Here is a 26,542-nt window from a genome sequence, read left to right as displayed (position 1 = left end):
ACGGGAGGAAAATACACCCGCGATTCGGCGAGGGTCAATTTATACGCGCTCAAATGGAGCGCGGAAAGTTCTACGTGCATATGTGCACAGAAAGTATAAATATACTCGCAATCCTGCGAGAAGTTTTACTTACACCCGTGGCGGTGTCAGCATTCAGGACACAGAACCACGGGCGTAGTTATATGCGGTGCTTTATTTCAGCGCTGGGAAACCAGGGGCTCGCACCCAAAGCTGGTTCCGACCACTGATTCAAACTTCACCATTCTATACAATTTGGTTACATACATATTCATTGAAGTTACAACGTGTATATTGCATATTCATTAGGTTACACAATTATTTCACAATATCAGTTGCAACACCTTGGAACTACTCTAAGCACGCGCAGTGTCCTCTGGTGGTCGTTCAGGGCTCGTTCCTGACAGCGCAGGAAAAGCGTTAGTCTGAGAATCCGCTTTGTGATGGTTCTCCCGCAGGTTGCTCTACCTTCAGTCACTGACAAAGAGCAGGACAAGGACAGAATTGGAGTCACAGAGCTGCTACTCACCATGCTCAACTTCTTCTTCTGGGGCCCACAGGCAGTCAGCACCTTGCTGCTTGTGTTCACTTTCAGGACATCTCCACTCGTCGTGCCAAGATGAAAATCACCATCATCGTCTGTCATCTATAAGAAAGCATAAAGAAAAAGAGATCACGGTCTGGATCCTGAGACCCGTGTCCCACGCCTGACACTGGGCTGCATCAACAGCTTTAGTTCAGTGGATTGCCAAGAGTTCACCTGGGGGAACCCAGCCAATGTTTCTGTTCCATCACACGCACAGATCCAGAACACTGCTGAACGCCAGACACTTTCTAACCAAATCTAGATCATATTTGGAAGCATAAAAATACGGGTGCCGGAGCCCGTGACCGTAAGATGTGCTGCTTCTCTTGAGGAGCATCCAGAACACTCTTTCCCAGAGGCCGTGGGAGATCAACGGCCATGGGCAATGCTGAGGAACTTCACTGCCGTCACGCGCTTGGGACCAACATTTCCAGCATTATTAGAGAAACTCGTGGTTTTTCTCTAGTCTGTACAGAGTTTCTTAGTTTAGCAAAGTCATCTTGGCTGAAACGTACCTGAACACACACGCTGATTCCTCTCAGTTGCCCCGCGTAGCATTCAGATGGATGGATTGTTTTAGTTGCTGTGTCGAGTTCCCACACTCGAATGGTGAAACTATAAGAACAAATAGAGTGGGATCAAATCCACAGATGCAGAAACCTCCACGTTTTTTCAGTACTACAAGAAGTAAAAAGCCTTCACAAGGCTCCATTATTCTGATCTTTCAATACGGAGAAAAAGAACAATATCAGAGAAGTCTCTCATGGAAACTTTGTCCAGGTAAATCAAAAATCTTAAGGCTTCAGCAAAAACATATGTGAGGACACTTTCAACTCTTTCCTAGTGCAATTTAATTGACGATGTCAGAGACGATGTCATATCTTTAAGCAGAGTCACCCTTACATTTACCAAAGTGCTAAAATTGCAAAGGCGAGCACTCATAAGTGCGAGTGCAGCCAAGAGCATCCAAAGCCGTCCCTGATGTACAGGGAGGTGCAGGCCCTCAATGCGTTTAAACGTCAGCCTGGATATATGGGCGCTGCCGCAAATCCTTGCAAAACGCGACGTTTTGTACAACTTTTGTTACAAGCCAGTGACCAACTGTACATCACATCTGGTGAGGACAGGAGATCATCCAACGACCGGCAAGACATCACTGTTTCGACATTAATTAGCCATTGTTCAGGGGCACTCATTGACTGCTTTTCTTGTGTAAACACTGGCAACTAAATATGTTAAACACTGCACGGGGAATGCTGAGTACAAAATCCTGCTATCAGGAGCAGAAGTGACGCACGTGGGCCCCTGTGTGCTGCTCTGAAAACATATTGTTACATGGAGAACAAGCAGAAATGCCTTAAATCTACAACCTGACGGGTATTCATGAGTCCATTCAGAGTAAAAAGAAACAACACAAGCACACAGTTGCTTAAGTTTCCTTGTAGTTCAATAAAGACTCTTTGTCAAAGGAAATAGGGCCAGGGGTTCTCTCGCTCTGCTCGTTCCTCTCAACAAACCCTTACTTTCCAGCAGTGACAAACATCTCGTCCCTGCAGCTGGAGCACATGACGACGTTGGCATTGCCGGCGCTGCGCGGCGAGGCCGGGCTCCCGCACACAGCCTCTCTCTTACTGACGTCCCACACCATCACCCTGCAGGAGAAGAAAGCCTTGAAACAGCTTCGCTTTTTGACATTGCTTGGAAGTCAGTTACTAAAAAACAAAAGCAAGACAAAGCCTATTGTCCTGCAGTCTGTTCCTACCAGGACACACAACAGAAGTAACTTTGTAGAGATTCTACCCAAGAAAAAACTTGTCACCAAAGTGTGGAATTGCAGTTTACATCCCCTGCTCCTGAAGCAAGGCTACGTGGATTTATCAGATTCCTTCTGCGGAGCACGACTCAAATCATACAGAATCACAGAACAGCTTGGGTTGGAGGGACCTTCCCAGCTCCCCAGTGCCCCCCTGCCATGAGCAGGGACATCTTCAGCAGCTCAGGGTGCTCAGAGCCCCGTCCAGCCTGGCCTGGGATGTCTCCAGGGATGGTTCAGCCACCACCTCTCTGGCCAACCCGGGACAGGCTCTCACCACCCTCCCTGGAAAAACGTCTCAGGCCGCCCAGAGAATCTGATTCTTGTCAAAAATCTTGTGCCAAGAAGCGGAAATCCTTACCTGCCGTCGTCCTGGCCTCCCAGGGACACAAGATAAATGCCTCTGGGCGAGAACGAGAGTCCCTCGACTTTGCCCTCGTGCAGCGAGAGCCGAGCAAGTAACTCCTGCTTTGGGAAATCCCAGAGGATGACGTCTGCCTGCGGGGCAAAGCAGAAGGGGGGGATGGCAGAGCATGAGCTGTAACTCGCAGGATCAGGGAGAACAACGTTCTCTGGCAGGAAAGTTGTTAGAAGGAGCCCAGCCCAAGCTTCTCTGCAGCCCTGGGCACCCCTGACACAAAGAGGCTTCAGACTGGGTGCTGTAAGAAGCATTATTCCAGCTGAGCACTTGAGTAGCTCTGCTTCATTTCAGCACCTACATTTACCCTGAGACACTGAGTATTTGACTTAGGTTTTAAAATACTGAAAGCACTAAAACCTGATCCCTTCCAAGTGTCTTGAGGTCTTTCAAATAGGCAAAAATAAAATGAAAAGAACTTCAGAGGTCTGAAAATGCAGGTAGGTACCTGTCAAGGGCTTTTGAAAGTCCTAAGCAGCTCTGGAACTCAGGTCTCACTTGAAATAAACCAGCATTTATTAATTAATGTCTAATGAGATTTTGGCTGCCACACGCCCACAACACTTTGGATAAAAAGGACTGGAACTAAAAATCCCTCAATCCTAGGGAGACTGCTTCATGTTTTACAAAAACATAAAGGCACATCCAGCAACGGAGTAACTACAATTTCCCATTCCCTTCAACATCTTCCCATTGCAGATATTTATTTTCCAACCAAAGAAAAAATAAACGAAAGGTGTTCCCACCACTGGCAAGCCAACTCCAATTTCTCTGGTCAATACTAAGCGGTTAAAATCAGAGCATTACCCACCTTGAATCCAATGCAGGTGACTTGTCCTGAAGCGACGTACATCCCATCCCTGGACACGACAACGCAGGACACGTTATCGGCGTGGCCGTGCAAGAAACTCTGTTTCTTAGTGTCCAGGTGCTGAATCAGCACCGTACAGCCCAGGGGGTACAGGATGTGCTCCCTGTCGGGGTGGCAGATGAGGCCACAGGGAACATGTCCTGCAAGAGAAACGGGTGAAAGATCCGCTGGCTGCCAACAGTTCAGGGGCTGCAGAAACCACTGGCTCCCCACGGTTTACCTCACAAGGCGAGGGGGGGGAAGGAAAAGAACCTTCCAGTTCTCCCCAGAGCTGTTCAGCAGAACAACCCCGTGTCGAACAGCACGGTCACCCTTGTAATAAGTGATGGCCAAAATTGTTAATGTTGAACAAATCGAGTAGGATTCAATTATATTATGCATATTGTTGTAAGCAGTAACTGCGCTTGTGCAAGTTTGATTATGTTTTGTAGAACCTTGTAGTAGTAGTTAAGCCAATGCCTGGATTGCCTGGATGGTGCCACAGATAACAGGACTCCCGGATGGTGCCACAGATAACAGGACTCCCGGATGGTGCCACAGGTAACAGGACTCCCGGATGGTGCCACAGGTAACAGGACTCCCGGATGGTGCCACAGATAACAGGACTCCCGGATGGTGCCACAGGTAACAAAGTTCCAGAGACGGAAATTCCCAGCGTGTGAACGAGCGTATAACATATATAAGCACACACGAAAAGTTGAGTGGTGTGCCTGTTGGCGGAACTGAGCTTCCCCCGGTCACCCAGCGCTGTTTTGCCTAATTACCGCTTGCTAAATAAAATCGATTGATTGGCTCAGAATCGATTTATTGGCTCTTATTTATAACAAATGTGATCTGTGTGTGGCGCAGGAGCTTCCCGTCCACTTGCTCCTCCATTCAGTCAGGTGCTGCAAGAGAGGGACAGAGAAAGAAACAGTTAGGACCGGATTAACAACCTCGTCATCCCTATCCCCAAACCTGCAGGCGGCCTAGGAGGCCTGATCTAAGTTTGGCTCTTCTCCCTCTCTTTGCTGGAATCCTTCACTGCACAAATTTCTGTCATGAACACTCTCTGAACCAACCTGATGTGTTCATAGTTCCCAGCCCAGCGTCCATTCCTCAAGGTACCTCAGCATTTCCCTTTGAAACCACACCTGAGTGCCATCCTGTCCTGAGCTACCTCAGCATTGCCCACTGCAGCCTCCCCGACGCCATCTCCTCCCTGAGCTCCCTCAGCCTTTCCCGCCAAAGCCTCCCCGATGTCACCCCTCCCTGAGCTCCCTCAGCCTTTCCCGCCAAAGCCTCCCCGATGTCACCCCCTCCCTGAGCTCCCTCAGCCTTTCCCGCCAAGCCTCCCCGATGTCCCCCCCTCCCTGAGCTCCCTCAGCCTTTCCCGCCCAAGCTCCTTCCGCGCCGTCCCGCCCTCAGGCTCCTCCGCCGCTCCCGCCGCTCCCCCCGTTCCCGGCCCCTCCCCGCGGCAGCGCCGCCCCCGCCCCTCGCGCCCCCTGGCGCCCCCACGGCGGCCCCGGCCCCGCCTGCGCCGCTCCCGACCCGGCGCTGCCCCCTCCCGCTCGCTTTCCTCCCTCTGCCCTGCGGCACCGCGGGCTCCCCCCTCCGCCCCACGGCCCCGCCCGAGCCCCGCGCAGCGCTCAGCCCGGGGCTCCCTTCCCTCACAGCCGCCCGCGTGTTTCCCCCTCGCCCCTTGCCCGGCCCGGCCCGGGGCCGCGCTCTTGCGGCTGGCTGCCCCTCGCCTTCCTCCTGCCGAACCCAGCCCGTCCCTCCCCCTCCAGCCTCCCCCCTCAGCCGGGACCGGGGCGGCCCCGTCCAGTCTCCCCGCTGTCCGCCCGCCCCTCGCTCACCGCCGGCCCCGCCGCTCCTCGCGCGCTGCTCCCGCCGCCGCACCGCCGGCACGCGCTCCTCGGCCCGCGCGCTTCTGCAGCGTGGCCCCGCCCATCCCGCGCAGGAGCCAATCCCGTCCGCGCCCGCCACCGGGCCCCGCCCCCTTCCCGGCCCGGAGCCGCCGGCGGCCGCAGAGCGGCGCTGTCCGCCCGCAGCGCGGCCCCGGCCCCGGCGGGTCAGCGGCAGCGGGGCCGGGAGCGCTCGGGCTGCGCCCGCCCGGGACGGCCCGGGACCGAGGGCTCCGCCGCTGCAGCCCGTTTCGTGCCGTTTGCACCCCGGCTTACACGGCTGCAGCCTTCCTGCTGCTGCAGCTCACACATCTTTCTTCCTTCTAACCGCACAGCAGGTCACACTCACAAACGTTCCGTGCTCGCTGGCATAAGAACATCTGCAGAAGAATCTACAAACATTACACAGATATACCACCGACCACAGCTTTCTGAGCTTTCAGGTTAAAGTTCTGCAGATACCCGTGTTTCAATCAAACAGACACCACCAGCAGAGCTGCTGCCTCTGCCGTCTTTGCTCAGAAAGCAGTGACAACACCAGAAAACACATTGGCAGCCGGTGCTTTGAGCAGTGAAGGTGGGATCTACAAAAGTCTGATTAAACCAAACAGCCTGAGGTCTTTATCAAGCTGCACATCTGCCAGGAATGCTGAAATGCAAGAGTTTACTCCTGCACTATTCCACAATGGAACAGCCGCTTCATATCAAAAATCATCTAAAAGTTCCAAACAGGTACATTAAAAAGCTGTCACTAGGTATTAGAAGACCACTGCAAGATCTTATTGCTTTTGAGTTAAATCATAATTTTTCAATAAACCAAAAGCCAAACAGTTTCTGCAGTCTGTTGCTCATCCTCCTGTTCACTCATTAGCACTGCAGCAATCAGTTGTTATACGACGTGTCAACAGAGGCGATTGAAAAACCCCAAACAAAACTTACTGTATCTAGTCGTGTATCTAGGATGCTGTATCTGGGATGCTGTATATGGGATGCTGTATCTGGGATGCTGTAACTAGGATGCTCTTTCTGGGATGCTGTATCAAGGATGCTGTATCTATGATGCTGTACCTGGGATCCAATATCTGGGATTCCGTATCTAGGATGCTGTCTCTAGGATGTTGTATCTATGATGCTGTGTCTAGGATGCTGTATCTGGGATTCTGTATCTATGATGCTTTATCTAGGACGCTGTATCTGTGATGCTGTAATTAGGATGCAATATCTATGATGCTGTACCTGGGATGCTGAATCTGGGATGCTGTATCTAGGATGCTGTCTCTGGGATGCTGTATCTGGGATGCTATATCTGGGATGCTGTATCTAGGATGCTATTTCTAGGATGTTGTATCTATGATGCTGTGTCTAGGATGCTATATCTGGGATTCTGTATCTGGGATGCTGTCTCTAGGATGCTGTATCTGGCATTCTGTATCTGGGATGCTGTATCTAGGATGCTGTATCTGGGGTGCTATATCTGGGATGCTGTATCTAGGATGCTGTATCTGGGGTGCTGTATCTGGGATGCTGTATGTAGGATACTGTATCTAGGATGCTGTATCTAGGATGCTGTGTCTATGATGCTGTATCTGGGATGCTGTATCTGACATTGTGTATTGGGGATCCTATATTTGCAATACTGTATCTGGCCTGCTGTATCTGGTATGCTATATCTGGGATGCTGTGTCTATGATGCTGTATCTGGGATATTGTGTCTAGGATGCTGTATCTAGGATGCTGTATCTGGGATACTGTATCTGGGATGCTGTATCTAGGATGCTGTATCTAGGATGCTGTATCTGGGGTGCTGTATCTGGGATGCTGTATCTAGGATACCGTATCTAGGATGCTGTATCAATTATGCTGTATCTAGGATGCTCTATCTGGGATATTGTATCTACGATGCTGTATCTAGGATGCTGTATCTGGGATGCTGTATCTGGGATGCTGTGTCTAGGATGCTGTAACTGGGATGATGTATCAGGGATGCTGTATCAGGGATTCTGTATCTAGGATGCTGTATCTATGATGCTGTATCTGGGCTACTGTATCTAGGATGCTGTATCTAGGATGCTGTATCTGGGATGCTGTATCTGGGATGCTTTATCTAGGAATCTGTATATATTATGCTGTATCTATGATGCTATATGTGGGATGCTGTATCTGGCATGTTGTATCTAGGATGCTGTATCTGGGATTCTTTATCTAGGATGTTGTATGTATGATGCTGGATCTAGGATTCTGTATCTGGGATGCTGTATCTGGGATGCAATATCTGTGATGCTGTATCTGGGATATTGTATCTAGGATGCTGTATCTGGGATGCTGTATCTGGGATGCTGTATCTAGGATGCTGTATCTGGGATACTGTATCTGGGATGCTGTATCTAGGATGCTGTATCTAGGATGCTGTATCTGGGATACTGTATCTGGGATGCTGTATCTAGGATGCTGTATCTAGGATGCTGTATCTGGGGTGCTGTATCTGGGATGCTGTATCTAGGATACTGTAGCTAGGATGCTGTATCTATGATGCTGTATCTGAAATTCTGTATCTGGGATGCTGTATCTAGGATGCTGTATCTGGGATATTGTATCTAGGATGCTGTATCTAGGATGCTGTATCTGGGATGCTGTATCTGGGATGCTGTATCTAGGATGCTGTATCTGGGATTCTGTATCGGGGTTCCTGTATCTGGGATGCTGTATCTAGGATGCTGTATCTATCATGCTGTTTCTAGGATGCTGTATCTGGGATTCTGTATCTGGGATGCTGTATCTAGGATGCTGTATCTGGGATGCTGTATCTGGGATGCTGTATCTAGGATGCTGTATCTGGGGTGCTGTATCTGGGATGCTGTATCAACGATGCGGTATCTAGGATGCTGTATCTGGGGTGCTGTATCTGCTATGCTGTATCTATGATACTGTATCTAGGATGCTGTATCTATTATGCTGTATCTAGGATGCTGTATCTAGGATGCTCTATCTGGGATATAGTATCTACGATGCTGTATCTAGGATGCTGTATCTGGGATGCTGTATCTGGGATGCTGTATCTAGGATGCTGTATCTGGGATAATGTATCTGGGATGCTGTATCAGGGATTCTGTATCTAGCATGCTGTATCTATGATGCTGCATCTGGGCTACTGTATCTTAGATGCTATATCTAGGATGCGGTATCTAGGATGCTGTATCTGGGATGCTGTATCTGGGATCCTGTATCTGGGATACTGTATCTGGGATGCTGTATCTAGGATGCTGTATCTATGATGCTGTATCTGGGATTCTGTATCTGGCATGCTGTATCTAGGATGCTGTATCTGGGATTCTGTATCTGGGATGCTGTATCTAGGATGCTGTATCTGGGATGCTGAATCTAGGATGCTGTATCTATGATGCTGTATCCGGGCTACTGTATCTAGGATGCTATATCTAGGATGCTGTATCTGGGATGCTGTATCTGGGATGCTGTATCTAGGATGCTGTATCTGGGATATTGTATCTAGGATGCTGTATCTAGGAGGCTGTATCTGGGATGATGTATCTAGGGTGCTGTATCTGGGATGCTGTATCTAGGATGCTGTATATAGGATGCTTTATCTAGGATGCTGTATCTGGGATTCTGTATCGGGGATCCTGTATCTGGGATGCTGTATCTAGGATGGTGTATCTGGGATGCTGTATCTGGGGTGCTGTATCTGGGATGCTGTATCTAGGATACTGTAGCTAGGATGCTGTATCTATGATGCTGTATCTGACATTCTGTATCTGGGATGCTGTATCTAGGATGCTGTATCTGGGATATTGTATCTACGATGCTGTATCTAGGATGCTGTATCTGGGATGCTGTATCTGGGATGCTGTATCTAGGATGGTGTATCTATGATGCTGTGTCTAGGATGCTGTATCTGCGATTCTGTATCTGGGATGCTGTATCTAGGATGCTGTATGTGGGATGCTGTATCTGGGATTCTGTATCGTGGATCCTGTATCTGGGATGCTGTATCTAGGGTACTGTAGCTAGGATGCTGTATCTATGATGCTGTATCTGAAATTCTGTATCTGGGATGCTGTATCTAGGATGTTGTATCCGGGATATTGTATCTAGGATGCTGTATCTAGGATGCTGTATCTGGGATACTGTATCTGGGATGCTGTATCTAGGATGCTGTATCTAGGATGCTGTATCTGGGATATTGTATCTACGATGCTGTAACTAGGATGCTGTATCTGGCATGCTGTATCTGGGATGCTGTATCTAGGATGCTGTAACTGGGATGATGTATCTGGGATGCTGTATCAGGGATTCTGTATCTAGGATGCTGTATCTAGGATGCTGTATCTGGGATATTGTATCTACGATGCTGTAACTAGGATGCTGTATCTGGCATGCTGTATCTGGGCTACTGTATCTAGGATGCTGTATCTACGATGCTGTATCTGGGATGCTGTATCTGGGATGCTTTATCTAGGAATCTGTATATATGATGCTGTATCTATGATGCTATATGTGGGATGCTGTATCTGGGATGCTGTATCTAGGATGGTGTATCTAGAATGCTGTATCTAGGATGCTGTATCTGGGATTTTTTATCTAGGATGCTGTATCTATGATGCTGGATCTAGGATTCTGTATCTGGGATGCTGTATCTAGGATGCTGTATCTGGGATGCTGTATCTGGGATGCTGTATCTAGGATGCTGTATCTAGGATGCTGTATCTGGGGTGCTGTATCTGGGATGCTGTATCTAGGATACTGTAGCTAGGATGCTGTATCTATGATGCTGTATCTGAAATTCTGTATCTGGGATGCTGTATCTAGGATGCTGTATCTGGGATATTGTATCTAGGATGCTGTATCTAGGATGCTGTATCTGGGATGCTGTATCTGGGATGCTGTATCTAGGATGCTGTATCTGGGATTCTGTATCGGGGTTCCTGTATCTGGGATGCTGTATCTAGGATGCTGTATCTATCATGCTGTTTCTAGGATGCTGTATCTGGGATTCTGTATCTGGGATGCTGTATCTAGGATGCTGTATCTGGGATGCTGTATCTGGGATGCTGTATCTAGGATGCTGTATCTGGGGTGCTGTATCTGGGATGCTGTATGTAGGATACTGCATCTAGGATGCTGTATCTAGGATGCTGTGTCTATGATGGTGTATCTAGGATGCTGTATCTGGGATGCTGTGTCTATGATGCTGTATCTGGGATGCTGTATCTGGTATTCTGTATTGGGGATCCTATATTTGCAATACTGTATCTGGCCTGCTGTATCTGTTATGCTGTATCTGGGATGCTATATCTAGGATGCTGTGTCTATGATGCTGTATCTGGGATATTGTGTCTAGGATGCTGTATCTAGGATGCTGTATCTGGGATGCTGTATCTGGGATGCTGTATCAACGATGCGGTATCTAGGATGCTGTATCTGGGGTGCTGTATCTGCTATGCTGTATCTATGATACTGTATCTAGGATGCTGTATCTATTATGCTGTATCTAGGATGCTGTATCTAGGATGCTCTATCTGGGATATAGTATCTACGATGCTGTATCTAGGATGCTGTATCTGGGATGCTGTATCTGGGATGCTGTATCTAGGATGCTGTATCTGGGATAATGTATCTGGGATGCTGTATCAGGGATTCTGTATCTAGCATGCTGTATCTATGATGCTGCATCTGGGCTACTGTATCTTAGATGCTATATCTAGGATGCGGTATCTAGGATGCTGTATCTGGGATGCTGTATCTGGGATCCTGTATCTGGGATACTGTATCTGGGATGCTGTATCTAGGATGCTGTATCTATGATGCTGTATCTGGGATTCTGTATCTGGCATGCTGTATCTAGGATGCTGTATCTGGGATTCTGTATCTGGGATGCTGTATCTAGGATGCTGTATCTGGGATGCTGAATCTAGGATGCTGTATCTATGATGCTGTATCCGGGCTACTGTATCTAGGATGCTATATCTAGGATGCTGTATCTGGGATGCTGTATCTGGGATGCTGTATCTAGGATGCTGTATCTGGGATATTGTATCTAGGATGCTGTATCTAGGAGGCTGTATCTGGGATGATGTATCTAGGATGCTGTATATAGGATGCTTTATCTAGGATGCTGTATCTGGGATTCTGTATCGGGGATCCTGTATCTGGGATGCTGTATCTAGGATGGTGTATCTGGGATGCTGTATCTGGGGTGCTGTATCTGGGATGCTGTATCTAGGATACTGTAGCTAGGATGCTGTATCTATGATGCTGTATCTGACATTCTGTATCTGGGATGCTGTATCTAGGATGCTGTATCTGGGATATTGTATCTACGATGCTGTATCTAGGATGCTGTATCTGGGATGCTGTATCTGGGATGCTGTATCTAGGATGGTGTATCTATGATGCTGTGTCTAGGATGCTGTATCTGCGATTCTGTATCTGGGATGCTGTATCTAGGATGCTGTATGTGGGATGCTGTATCTGGGATTCTGTATCGTGGATCCTGTATCTGGGATGCTGTATCTAGGGTACTGTAGCTAGGATGCTGTATCTATGATGCTGTATCTGAAATTCTGTATCTGGGATGCTGTATCTAGGATGTTGTATCCGGGATATTGTATCTAGGATGCTGTATCTAGGATGCTGTATCTGGGATACTGTATCTGGGATGCTGTATCTAGGATGCTGTATCTAGGATGCTGTATCTGGGATATTGTATCTACGATGCTGTAACTAGGATGCTGTATCTGGCATGCTGTATCTGGGATGCTGTATCTAGGATGCTGTAACTGGGATGATGTATCTGGGATGCTGTATCAGGGATTCTGTATCTAGGATGCTGTATCTATGATGCTGTATCTGGGCTACTGTATCTAGGATGCTGTATCTACGATGCTGTATCTGGGATGCTGTATCTGGGATGCTTTATCTAGGAATCTGTATATATGATGCTGTATCTATGATGCTATATGTGGGATGCTGTATCTGGGATGCTGTATCTAGGATGGTGTATCTAGAATGCTGTATCTAGGATGCTGTATCTGGGATTTTTTATCTAGGATGCTGTATCTATGATGCTGGATCTAGGATTCTGTATCTGGGATGCTGTATCTTGGATGCTGTATCTGGGATGCTGTATCTGGGATGCAATATCTATGATACTGTATCTGGGATACTGTATCTAGGATGCTGTATCTAGCATGCTCTATCTGGGATGCTGTATCTGGGATGCTGTATCTTGGATGCTGTGTCTATGATGCTGTATCTGGGATGCTGTATCTGGGATGCTGAATCTGGGATGCAATATCTATGATACTGTATCTGGGATATTGTATCTAGGATGCTGTATCTAGGATGCGCTATCTGGGGTGCTGTATCTAGGATGCTGTATCTTGGATGCTGTGTCTATGATGCTGTATCTGGGGTGCTGTATCTGGGATGCTTTATCTAGGATGCTGTATCTAGGATGCTGTATCTGGGATGCTTTATCTAGGATGCTGTATCTAGGATGCTGTATCTGGGATACTGTATCTGGGATGCTGTATCTAGGATGCTGTATCTAGGATGCTGTATCTGGGATGCTGTATCTAGGATACTGTAGCTAGGATGCTGTATCTATGATGCTGTATCTGAAATTCTGTATCTGGGACGCTGTATCTAGGATGCTGTATCTGGGATATTGTATCTGGGATGCTGTATCTAGGATGCTGTATCTGGGATGCTGTATCTAGGATGTTGTATCTGGGGTGCTGTATCTGGGATGCTGTATCTAGGATGCTGTATCTGGGGTGCTGTATCTGGGATGCTGTATCTGGGATGCTGTATGTAGGATACTGTATCTAGGATGCTGTATCGAGGATGCTGTATCTGGGATGCTGTGTCTCTGATGGTGTATCTAGGATGCTGTATCTGGGATGCTGTGTCTCTGATGGTGTATCTAGGATGCTGTATCTATGATGCTGTATCTGGGATTCTGTATCTAGGATGCTGTATCTAGGATGCTGTATCTGGGATGCTGTATCTGGGATGCTGTATCTGGGATGCTGTATCTAGGATGCTGTGTCTAGGATGCTGTATCTGGGATGCCGTATCTGGGATACTGTATCAGGGATTCTGTATCTAGGATGCTGTATGTATGATGCTGTATCTGTGCTGCTGTATCTAGCATGCTATATCTAGTATGGTTTATCTGGGATGCTGTATCTGGGATGCTGTATCTGGGATTCTGTATCTGGGATGCTGTATCTGGGATGCTGTATCTAGGATGCTGTATCTATGATGCTGTATCTGGGATTCTGTATCTGGGATGCTGTATCTAGAATTCTGTATCTAGGATGCTGTATCTATGATGCTGTATCCGGGCTACTGTATCTAGGATGCTATATCTAGGATGCTGTATCTAGGATGCTGTATCTGGGATGGTGTATCGAGGATGCTGTATCTAGGATGCTATATCCAAGATACAGCATCCTAGATACAGCACCCCATATAAAGCATCCCAGATACAGCATCCCAGATACAGTATCCCAGATACATCACTAGATACAGTAAGTTTTGTTTGGGGTTTTCAATCGCCTCTGTTGACACATCTTATGAAAACTGATTGCTGCAGTGCTAATGAATGAACAGGAGGATGAGCAACAGACTGCAGAAACTGTTTGGCTTTTGGTTTATTGAAAAATTATGATTTAATTCAAAAAGCAATAAGATCTTGCAGTGGTCTTCTAATACCTAGTGACAGCTTTTTAATGTACCGGTTTGGAACTTTGGTGGCGGGCGCGGACGGGATTGGCTCCTGCGCGGGATGGGCGGGGCCACGCTGCAGAAGCGCGCGGGCCGAGGAGCGCGTGCCGGCGGTGCGGCGGCGGGAGCAGCGCGCGAGGAGCGGCGGGGCCGGCGGTGAGCGAGGGGCGGGCGGACAGCGGGGAGACTGGACGGGGCCGCCCCGGTCCCGGCTGAGGGGGGAGCCTGGAGGGGGAGGGACGGGCTGGGTTCGGCAGGAGGAAGGCGAGGGGCAGCCAGCCGCGAGAGCGCGGCCCCGGGCCGGGCCGGGCAAGGGGGAAACACGCGGGCGGCTGTGAGGGAAGGGAGCCCCGGGCTGAGCGCTGCGCGGGGCTCGGGCGGGGCCGTGGGGTGGAGGGGGGAGCCCGCGGTGCCGCAGGGCAGAGGGAGGAAAGCGAGCGGGAGGGGGAAGCGCCGGGTCGGGAGCGGTGCAGGCGGGGCCGGGGCCGCCGTGGGGGCGCCAGGGGGCGCGAGGGGCGGGGGCGGCGCTGCCGCGGGGAGGGGCCGGGAACGGGGGGAGCGGCGGGAGCGGCGGAGGAGCCTGAGGGCGCGACGGCGCGGAAGGAGCTTGGGCGGGAAAGGCTGAGGGAGCTCAGGGAGGGGGTGACATCGGGGAGGCTTTGGCGGGAAAGGCTGAGGAACCTCATGGAGGGGTGACATCGGGGAGGCTTTGGCGGGAAAGTCTGAGGGAGCTCAGGGAGGGGTGACATCGGGGAGGCTTTGGCGGGAAAGGCTGAGGGAGCTCAGGGAGGAGATGGCGTCGGGGAGGCTGCAGTGGGCAATGCTGAGGTAGCTCAGGACGGGATGGCACTCAGGTGTGGTTTCAAAGGGAAATGCTGAGGTACCTTGAGGAATGGACGCTGGGCTGGGAACTATGAACACATCAGGTTGGTTCAGAGAGTGTTCATGACAGAAATTTGTGCAGTGAAGGATTCCAGCAAAGAGAGGGAGAAGAGCCAAACTGAGATCAGGCCTCCTAGGCCGCCTGCAGGTTTGGGGACAGGGATGACGAGGTTGTTAATCCGGTCCTAACTGTTTCTTTCTCTGTCCCTCTCTTGCAGCACCTGACTGAATGGAGGAGCAAGTGGACGGGAAGCTCCTGCACCACACACAGATCACATTAGTTATAAATAAGAGCCAATCGATTCTGAGTCAATCAATCAATTTTATTTAGCAAGCGGTAATTAGGCAAAACAGCGCTGGGTGACCGGGGGAAGCTCAGTTCCGCCAACAGGCACACCACTCAACTTTTCGTGTGTGCTTATATATGTTATACGCTCGTTCACACGCTGGGAATTTCCGTCTCTGGAACTTTGTTACCTGTGGCACCATCCGGGAGTCCTGTTACCTGTGGCACCATCCGGGAGTCCTGTTACCTGTGGCCCCATCCGGGAGTCCTGTTATCTGTGGCCCCATCCGGGAGTCCTGTTATCTGTGGCCCCATCCGGGAGTCCTGTTATCTGTGGCACCATCCAGGCAATCCAGGCATTGCCTTAACTACTACTACAAGGTTCTACAAAACATAATCAAACTTGCACAAGCGCAGTTACTGCTTACAACAATATGCATAATATAATTGAATCCTACTCGATTTGTTCAACATTAACAATTTTGACCATCACTTATTACAATTCCCCCCCTTTTTTTTTTTTACCCATTTATTTCTCGATCAAATCGAATTACCGCTTTTCGGGCTAGTAAGGTCATTTCAGCTTCTTCATCAGTTCCATGTTTCTGTAGCAGCATAAGGTGTACCCGCTCTACACGGTTTTTAACTAGTCCAATAAGTCGGTTTAGGATACAGGTCCAAAGGTTAGGGTGAGTAATAATATCATCAAGGGTCTAGCTATTGTGGATAGCAATGTAGTTAGCCACGGGGACTGAAGAAACCAAGACTCGTACCACCCTTTGCAGCTTCTCTTTCCCTTTTTCTCTATTCCAGTCTCTCCCTTAATTTCACCATCGAGTCTCAGACTACCCCTGTGTGATCTGCATAAAAACAACACTCTTCCTTCAAGGCTGCGCATAGTCCACCTTGCTGTAAGAAAAGGAGATCCATCCCTCTCCTGTTTTGCCACACCACTTCAGATAGCAAGGTTAGAGATCTCTCTAAGGCGGTTATGGAGTTTTCAGTTCTCTCTAGGTCCTCATCTATCGCAGTCTTCAAGGAACTGAATCCTTGATTTTGTTGAACAAGTGAAGCTATCCCTGTTCCTGCTCCGGCTGCCCCTAACCCTAGCAACGTGGCTATAGTAATGGCTGTAATGGGTTCCCGTTTGGTACGATGGAGTCCTGTATCCCAAATATCATACATTACATTTTCTTGATGATACAATATCCTTGGGATGATGGTAACTAACATGCAATACTCTCGGGAACTGTTGAACACCTTTAAAGACACACATGGAGTAAGTCCCGTCCTAGAACATATCCATTTTGTTCCATTTGGGGGAATAATATATCCTGTGGTTTCGTTAAGGCTCGGTACGATATTCCCGCAAAGTGGTCTCTTGGAATTTGGTACTTTCCCTATACAAGTCCCTATCCCAGTTCCATGTTGCATGGTTATCCCTCTTTTCTGCTTTTCCCAAGGACATTGAATAGGCACAGACTCCTTGTTTATGGTATACCGACGATTATCCCCTATAGCTTCATAAAAGGGTGGATTAACGTTATAACACAACCAGCAACCAGTGGTTAAGTTGGGTTGAGTATAGTTTAGGGTTTGATAAGTAGCCCGGATAATTTCCCATAGAGGATTAAAAGATTCCGAGGCTTCAGTATTCAGAGATTTCAAGGCTTCAGTGACAGTTTCCTCTTTTACTATTATATTCTCCTCTACTGTCCTTGTCTCCTTACCCAGAGGGGGAGGGGATTTTACTACTGGATTGGGACCTATCGCTCGAGGGGTCGGTTTAACTTCTTCCTTCTTTATGAAGAACATGCCTCCCCTATCATCACCCGGTTCATAATACCGCATTCCCCAGGTTTTCCCAACAAGCCATCCACTATGTTCAGGGTTTGTTATGTTAAGGAATATATATTCATACTCGCCATCACTGTCCCGCTCGTTTCGGTTGCGAGGATAACAGAGTTTTAGTCGGCGGCCTTGGTTCACGACTCCCGAAGGAGGAATGCATCCTACAGGTCCCCATCCAACCTTTAAGAACTTATCAGTATTTGCCGGAGGAATTGGCCAGCTTGAGGCAATCGTTTCACACCCCCAGTAAGCGCAGTAATAGTGTCCTGGGGTATTACAATACGAGGGCCCTGTGCTGGGGCACATATAAAACCCCATTTTGTTAAGGCATGGCTCAATCTGAACTAATTGGCAGAAGGTTGCAGTAAAAGAAGGTGACCCTGATGTGCTCTGTTGTTGTATGATCGTTTGGTCCTCCCATCGATAGAGGGTCCATTTAAAAGGCTGGTGAGAACTCCCCTGCTTTATTGCTATTATTACCGGTAAGGTAAGGAGGATTAGGGAGAGCGACCCGGCCCCTGGTTGGCTGAAAATCAGCCAGTGGAGGTTCATTTTGTTGAGGGTTGTTCTGCTTAACGGAGCTGCTTTATTTTAGGAGTCTTCGGAGGCACTTGCCAATCCCCACAAGGATACCCCTCTGCCTTGCCCTGGGCCTACTCTGTTGCTTCAGAGTAGCCGGGTAAGTTTTCTTCTCGGCAGCAGTTGTAGTCTTCAGGGGACTGCCTCCTGAATCCTCTCCTTGTTCTGTCACAACCCGCTTTCCAATACTCAACCCAATAGGGCTATTTTCAAATACAAGGGTTTGGCCACTGTCCCGAATCCTCACAGGGTCTGGAACATTCCCGTATTTTTACTAAACGCTTCTTACACTTCCTCTTGGTTATTTCCCAAATGTCTGGACTTACGGGTCATACAGAAAGTACTGAATATTTTTACTACACTCTATGTTCTTAACTATAAGTTTCTCTCCTAACTGTGCAACAGTTCTGTACCAATCTCTTCTATAATGTCCGTATCTAGGCCAATTTTCCCGTCCAGTAATTTCCACAGTATTTCCACAGTATTTATGGTTTTTCCCAAACACTCATCACACCATCGTTCAACATAAGGAAACTTTTCCCACTGCTGTATCCCGCACCCGCTACACACACGACATACCCAAGGATTACATTGTTTGCATACAGGACATGCGATATGTAACTTCCGCAATTCCTTACAGTTGTCCATAAGAAGCTTAGTATCTACGGCTATACGTCACGTGTCTGTTTCCTCCTGAAGGTCAGCTTCAACTCATCCGGTTCCCCGGTGACTTCCCAGTCTGTATGTAGGACAGGACCTTTTACTCGACTAGCGTGTGTCCATCCTCTTTCTGCGGCGCGGACTGCGGTATCTGTGGTGAGTAAAACAAGGAAAGGTCCCTCCCAGCGAGGGGTTAACGATGATTCCTTCCATGTTTTTACGAGTACTTGATCTCCCGGCTTAATACTATGTATTGCTACATCTAAAGGTGGTCTTTGAACCACCAGGCCTCGCTTTAACAGTTCTTGCCTCCTTCTCATGAGTTCTATAAGATATTCTTGTAACATCTTTTCTTCCACTTTAGGGTGTTTGATTGGCTTCTCCAAATCATAGGGCATTCCATATAACATTTCAAAGGAGGAAAGTCCTGTATCGGCCCTCGGTTGTGTCCTTATGTTCAAGAGGGCTAAGGGGAGGCACTTCACCCAGTTCATTCTGGTTTCTATCATTAATTTGGTCAGGTGCTTTTTAATTTCTCCGTTCATCCTTTCAACTTTTCCTGAACTCTGGGGGTGCCAAGGAGTGTGATACTCCCACTTGGTTCCCAGAGCTTCTAACGTTTCTCTAATTATTTTGGAAGTAAAATGGGGTCCTCTGTCCGAATCAATAACTGACATGATCCCATATCCAGGTATGATATGCTCTAATAATATTTTTACTACTGTCCTCGCACTGGCCCGAGCTACCGGAAAGGCTTCGACAAAGTGAGTTAGGTGGTCTACCATAACTAGAAGGTACTTATATCTGCCTACCTTTGGTAACTCCGTAAAGTCTACCTGAATCCTTTCGAATGGCTTTTTGGCTCGTTGTCTTCCCCCAGGGATTCTCTCCCTAAGACACTGTTTATTTATCCTTTGACATGTTAAACATTCTCCAACAATTCCTTTTGCTAGATCATACACCCCCATAACCATATATTTGTTAGCGAATTGATCTACCAGAGCCTGCACTCCCCAATGGGTATGTCTATGAAACTCTCTCAGGACTTGCCAAGCCACTCCTTTCGGGAGCATTTCCCTCTCATCCGGTAGCCACCACTTCCCCTCTCGTTCAACTATTCCCATTTGCCCCAGTTTCTCCTTTTCCTGATTGGTAAATCTCATAGCATACTTAGTTTGTACAGGATCCTGTTCGACTGCTTTTATTACCAGTAGCGCAGCTTTCTTAGATTCTTCGTCGGCTAAATTATTTCCTCTTACTTGCGTGGAAGTTCCCTTCCGATGGCCCTTTACGTAAACTACTGCAATTTGTTTGGCCCCTCTTAATGCCTCCAGGGTTTGCGTTATTAAGGTCTCATGTTGTCGAGGGTTAAGATTGCGGGGTGACAATAAAACCCTGGCAGATGTATTGTTAACCCCCTCTCCCCCCCACTTCCCCCTTGTGCCCCTCCCTCTCCCCTTTTCCCACTCAGGACAGGCGATCGGGAGGGCAAGAAGGACAGAGAGAAGAGAGTTGGAAACATTAAAGATGTTTTACTAATGCTACTAATAAGAATAGAGAAAATAATACAAAATATACAAAACCAACCTTGAAAGTCTCAGCAACTGCAGAGCCGGCAACCAAAGTCCTGGAGTGGACTCTGCAGCCAACCGGAGCTGGATTCAGTCTGTCACTGGCCTCAGTTTGCAGGGACGACTAGCAAGGTCCTCTCCTAATGTCGGCCATAAGCAGAAGGGAAAAGGGAAAAGCACCAAAGGGATCGAGATCCTCGTGATCTCCCACTTTTATATGAAGTATTCACGTGAATGGAATGTTATACACAGTTGGTCAGTTTCTTGGTCACTTGTTTCTTGTCGCCCCTCTCGCGAGATGTCCATCCGTGCTTATCAATAAGTTTGCATTCCATTGCTAGGTTTACCAGAACATGTGTCTGGTTCTCCAGGAAAATGCAGTTAATATGAAGCTTTAGCTGACAGGCAAATTCACTGAAAGAGAAACTTGTTTTTTAACAAAACCAGGACATTCCACCCCTTATAATATGCCATTCACTGAATACTTAAACCTTATCAATACAATCTATCAATACAATCTAATTACTCACTACTACTATATATATATATACATATGTACATATATACACAGGAGTAATTAATCAGTGGACCATCCTTTGAAAAGTTCATTAAGTTCATTTTGTCACGACAGTCTCCCAGGGCAGGAAAAATGGTACAAGTGCATCTCATGACCACTGTTTGTGGGTTAAAGACATCAACTCGAAGAAGTTGTCAGGCGCCACTCGAAGAAGCTAGCTCTGGTTTCATCATCACTGTTTTGGTCTGAAAAACACTTATTAAACACTGTTAGCATGGCAATTCACATCATGCAGTTCAGTATTGAATATTTTCACCTAAACTCAAATCCCCTTGAGGTACACACCGAACTTCTCCATCCTTAAGCATCACCCACCAGGTGCTGCCAGGTCCCTGCGCAAAAACAATCCCGCGAATGGGCTTGACTTTGCTGAGCCAGGATTAACCCAGACTGCCTTTCCTAACATGATATCATGTTTACTACAGGGACTTTATCTCCTTCTACAGTCTGTAGAATTTCTGATTGGGCAGGCCCGGCTCGATTGGTTGATCCCCTGGTGTTGACCAACCAAGTGGCTTTTGCTAAATGTGAATCCCAGTTTTTAAAGGTTCCACCACCAAGTGCCTTTAGTGTAGTTTTTAGCAAACCATTGTACCTTTCCATTTTCCCAGAGGCTGGTGCATGATATGGAATATGATATACCCACTCAATTCCATGTTCTTTGCCCCAGTTGTCTATAATACTGTTATTGAAATGAATACCGTTGTCTGATTCAATTCTTTCTGGCGTACCGTGTCGCCAAGGACTTGCTTTTCAAGGCCCAAGATGGTATTTCGGGCTGTAGCATGAGGTACGGCATATGTTTCCAGCCATCCAGTGGTTGCTTCCACCATTGTAAGTACATAACGCTTACCTTGACGTGGTTGTGGAAGTGTAATATAATCAATCTGCCAAGCTTCTCCATACTTATACTTTAACCATCGCCCCCCATACCGTACAGGCTTTAACCGTTTCGCTTGTTTGATTTCGGCGCAAGTCTCACATTCATGAATAACCTGTGAAATAGTGTCCATAGTTAAATTCACCCCTCGATCGCGAGCCCATTTATATGTTGCATCTCTACCTTGATGCCCTGAAGCATCATGAGCCCATTGGGCTAGGAAAAGTTCACCTTTATGTTGCCAGTCCAAGTCCACCTCAGCTACTTTAATCTTAGCAGCTTGATCTGCTTGTTGGTGGTTTAGATGTTCCTCGGTGGCTCGACCTTTAGGCACATGAGCATCTACGTGCCGAACTTTCACAGGCAGGCTCTCTAGCCGAGCAGCAATGTCTTGCCACAGTGTGGCAGCCCAAATGGGTTTAACCTCTGCGCTGCCAGTTGCTTTTCTTCCATTGCTGTAGCCACCCCCACAAGGCATTTGCCACCATCCATGAGTCAGTATAGAGATAAAGTATTGGCCGCTTCTCTCGTTCAGCAATGTCCAAAGCCAGCTGGATGGCTTTCACTTCTGCAAATTGACTAGATTCACCTTGTCCTTCAGTGGCTTCTGTAACTTGTCATGTGGGACTCCACACAGCAGCTTTCCGCCTTCGATGTTTTCCTACAAGACGACAGGATCCATCTGTGAACAGTGCACACTGCTTATCAGTCTATTATACTCTTATCAGAGTATTATACGGTGGTGCTTCTTCAGCACGTGTTACCTCCTCCTCATCTGGAGACATCCCAAAGTCTTTGCTTTCTGGCCAGTCTGTAATCACTTCTAAGCTCCCTGGGCGATTGGGATTTCCAATTCGAGCTCGTTGCGTGATCAATGCAATCCATTTACTCCACGTAACTTCGGTTGCATGATGTGGAGAGGGAACCGTCCCTTTGAACATGCAGCTCAGCACCGGCAGTCGAGGTGCCAGGAGGAGCTGTGCTTCAGTACCGATCACTTCTGAAGCAGCTCGAACTCCTTCCTATGCTGCTAGTATCTCTTTTTCAGTTGGAGTATAGTTGGCCTCAGATCCTTTGTATCCTCGACTCCAAAAACCTAATGGTCAACCTCGGGTTTCTCCTGGTGCTTTCTGAGGCTCCAGGTAAGTCCATTATCTCCGGCTGCGGTGTAGAGCACATTTTTAACATCTAGTCCAGTCCGACCTGGTCCAAGGGCCACCGCATGAGTTATCTCACGCTTCATTTGTTCAAAGGCTTGTCGCTGTTCATGGCCCCACTCAAACTGGTTCTTTTTACGAGTCACTCGATAGAGAGGGCTCACAATCTGGCTGTAGTCAGGAATATGCATTCTCCAAAAACCTACAACGCCCAAGAAAGTCTGTGTGTCCTTTTTATTAGTAGGTGGAGACATTGCTGCGGTTTTGTTGATCACATCCATTGGGATCTGACGACGGCCGTCTTGCCATTTTATTCCTAAAACTGGATCTCTCGGGCAGGTCCCTTGACCTTGCTTCATTTTATGGCCAAACCAGCATCCAAAAGAATCTGAATTATTCTCTCACCTTTCTCAAAGACTTCTTTCGCTGTGAATTATTCTCTCACCTTTCTCGAAGACTTCTTTCGCCGTGTCGCCCCATACGATGATGTCGTCAATATATTGCAGGTGTTCTGGAGCTTTACCTTGCTCCAGCGTGGTCTGGATCAGCCCATGGCAGATGGTAGGACTGCGTTTCCACCCCTGGGGCAAGCGATTCCACGTGTACTGGATGCCCCTCCAGGTGAAAGCGAACTGCGGCCTGCACTCTGCTGCTACAGGAACAGAGAAAAATGCATTAGCAATGCATTGCGAGATGTCCATCCGTGCTTATTAATAAGTTAGCATTCCATTGCTAGTTTTACCAAAACATGTGTCTGGTTCTCCAGGAAAATGCAGTTAATATGAAGCTTTAGCTGACAGGCAAAATCACTAAAAGAGAAACTTGTTATAACAAAACCAGGACAGAAGGGCTTCGGCCTTTCATCGCAGGCTTAAGTGCTGCAGCCAAGGCCGCAGCGTGGGCTTGAGCATGTAGTTTTGCCTTTTCTACCTCCTGTTGCGTGATCGGTACCCGTGTGCAAGCTTCCACCATCTCTGCTAGAGAAGCAGTTTTTCCCAAAGCGGCTCATATCTGTTGGCATTGGGTGTTTGCATTCATCATGGCCAAATCTTTCCCCACAGCAGCTTTTGCCTCTGGAATCAGGTTAGGAGAAGCATCTAGAGCTTCTTTTAAACGGTCCACAAACTTCATATATGGTTCCCCAGGATCCTGCTTTATTGTAGAATAGGGTGGCACAGGGTTACCTATATTGGGTAACTCACTGCTGCCAGAGCAAGCCCTTGCGTTTGCTGCAAAACCCTTGGATTATCATTACTATCACTGCTATACAATTCCCTTGTGCTTCCCTGTGGATCAGTAAGTCGACGCATATTTGCAAACCCATCTAACCCAGTCTCCAGCCCTTTTCCATACCACGATCTCAAATATTCATCTGCTCCTCTTACGGACCACATCCCACCTTCAACACATTGTCTAGCCCATTTTTGTGTTCGCTCCCTTTTAATACGGAGCTCCTCAGGAGTGAGGTCTAATTCCGCCCCCTCCCTTTCCTGTTTTCCCCGTTTTTCACATCCCCTGCCAGTTGCCTCCAGCCCGTCCTTCATCGCATCTGACGCCTTTTGATATGCTCTTAACCACCAAGTTTTACTGTTACCGCCATCTAGTCGCCTCACGGCGTCTAGAACTTCTTGCATCTGGCTCTCCTGCCGTCTCAGTAAGTCCTTCGGGCTCTGCACGTGGCTCTCCTGTCGCGGTTGAGACGGACAAGTGACATGGACCAAGTTCTTTCAAGATGAAAGGAATGGATGCTATTGATTGCTATAAGTGCATTTTTATACAATTCTACCAGTTCATGTGTCTTTTCACTATTGGTTACAAGTTACAGCACTAACATCTCACTGGTTAATTTTGCTGTCATCCATGTTATTCTTCTATCCCCTTCTCTCTCACAGGTACATCTCTCCTTTCTCACGGGTACAACTCCATATCTCCGGATACTCCTTTACTCCCATCCTTCTCAAGGGTAAATCTTAATATCTTCAAGGCTGATCTCTGCTCCCATATTTTCTGACAAGGATTCCACAGACCCGCTGTAGTTTCCCACACTCTCCTCCTGGAAGCCGGGGCGATTCTGCGGTGCTGCATTCTCGTGCTCCATCGGGTCCTCCGGCAGCGGCACTTCAGCTGGATTAACCTGTCCGGGCTCGTTGAACCTTGCTGGTTGCTGCCGTTGCTCGTCGCAGGCAGGCGATGGCTCAAAGGGCGCAGAGGGTATAATTTGCTCTCCGCCCCAGAAATCCAAATCTGACACGGGACATACCAGCGGTATCGATTGTTCAGAGTCCTCGGAGGGGGGGCAGCTCGCGGCGGGCGGCTCCGGGGGGACGGCACACAGCTCCGGCTCCGCTGAGACCTCCTGCATCAGCCGCCTGACCTCCCGCCACGGCCCGGCGAGGTCGCAAGCCTCGCGGCTGCCCCTTGTGACCGCGTCCCACAGTTCGGTCCCTGTGTCCTCCCGTGTACCGGGAGAAAAAAATCCGTCGTCGAAGGGGACACACGCCTTCCGCTGGGCGAATCGCAGCAGGCGCTTTAACGCGTCTGTTTCAAAATACCTTCCTGTTCGTGCAGCCAGCTGCAGAATACTCTGCATTATGATTTTTTCCTCCGCGGATGCCGTGTTTCCCACGCCACCTGCTTCTCCGCAGGCCTGCTTTCCGCTGTTCTTCAAGCGCAGGGCTAACTTCGCCCTCCAGGTGCCTTTCCTGGCGTCTTCACGTCCCAACGATCTTGCTTCGATACGAAGTATCACGTCGGGGTCACCAAAATGTTGCTCTTTCCACGCGAGACACGGAACCTGACACAGCAATGTGATGTTCACAGAGTTCGCTTTATTGCCGGAGCGGGCTGGCTCTATAGCAAAGCTGCCCTGTCCACGCGCCTTACAACAACGCTCCTTTAGTTTCTTCTGTCTCTGGCTTCACCTCTCAGCCAGGCTGGCGACAGCCCCATCCCCCCGGGGCGGGGGGGCTCTGCCACTACAGAAAAGCAAAGATTGGTGAGAAGAAATAAGGCAAAAAGACAAGGGATTACAATTACCCACAGGAGGGAAAACCCTGCTTATAGATCTTATGGAAAATAGCCCAGGAATCAAATGTCACCTCATGCTGGATATGTGGGGGGTCTCAAATGACTGATACATCGGATGAACCTCTTGTAAGCTAGTGTCGCGGGTAAATTCATCAAATACCTCTATTGCTCCCCCTTGGTACCCAGGTCCACCTAATGGATATTGGTCTCGAAATGGTAGCCTGGTGGAAGAAAACAGGGTTCGTGATAGCATGTGCATTTCTGGGTTTACTGTTTGTGCCGTGTATGATCCTGTGCTTTATTCGGTTAATACATCCAGTAGTCCAAGGCATGCAAATCTCAGGCGTGCCCTATAGATCCTAAAAAGGCAACTTAGCAAGATTTGTCAGGAAGCAAAAATGCAATGGGCTCAGGCCTTGCCAATAGTGGTGTTGTGTATTAGAATTAAACCTAGGAGCGGAATGTCAGTAAGTCCATACGAAATTCTGTATGGCGAGCCATATGAAGCACCGGATCCAGATCCAAGTGTACATGTAAAAGGTAATCAGGATTTCTACAATTATGTGTTGCCTCTCGGCAGGACACTGAATCAACTCAGATCCGCACTAGTGTGGAATCGCCCACTAGCACTTGAGAATCCGGTACGTGATACAGAGCATGGAGACACGGTGTATCCAAGAACCTGGAATAAAGGAACTTTAAAAGAACGTTGGGAAGGACCCTATCAAGTAC

At 48.2% G+C, this 26,542-nt stretch overlaps 1 protein-coding gene across 1 annotated transcript; it reads right to left on the bottom strand.

The window, feature by feature from the left end:
• Window positions 1-349: 349 nt before the first annotated feature.
• On the bottom strand, window positions 350-4,292 carry LOC135577893 (cilia- and flagella-associated protein 52-like). Its single transcript, XM_065048006.1, has 6 exons — window positions 3,647-4,292; window positions 2,779-2,915; window positions 2,128-2,256; window positions 1,120-1,219; window positions 548-664; window positions 350-418 (listed from the first exon to the last, which is right to left on the bottom strand). The coding sequence occupies exons 1-6, from the start codon at window positions 3,686-3,688 to the stop codon at window positions 350-352; spliced, it is 594 nt and encodes a 197-aa protein (XP_064904078.1). The 5' UTR covers window positions 3,689-4,292.
• Window positions 4,293-26,542: the final 22,250 nt, after the last annotated feature.

Source organism: Columba livia, unplaced genomic scaffold (assembly GCF_036013475.1).
Source record: "Columba livia isolate bColLiv1 breed racing homer unplaced genomic scaffold, bColLiv1.pat.W.v2 Scaffold_166, whole genome shotgun sequence".
In the NCBI taxonomy this organism is placed as follows: domain Eukaryota; kingdom Metazoa; phylum Chordata; class Aves; order Columbiformes; family Columbidae; genus Columba; species Columba livia.
Note: the sequence above shows the minus strand (reverse complement) of the source record. Positions and strands in the feature narration are given on the sequence as shown.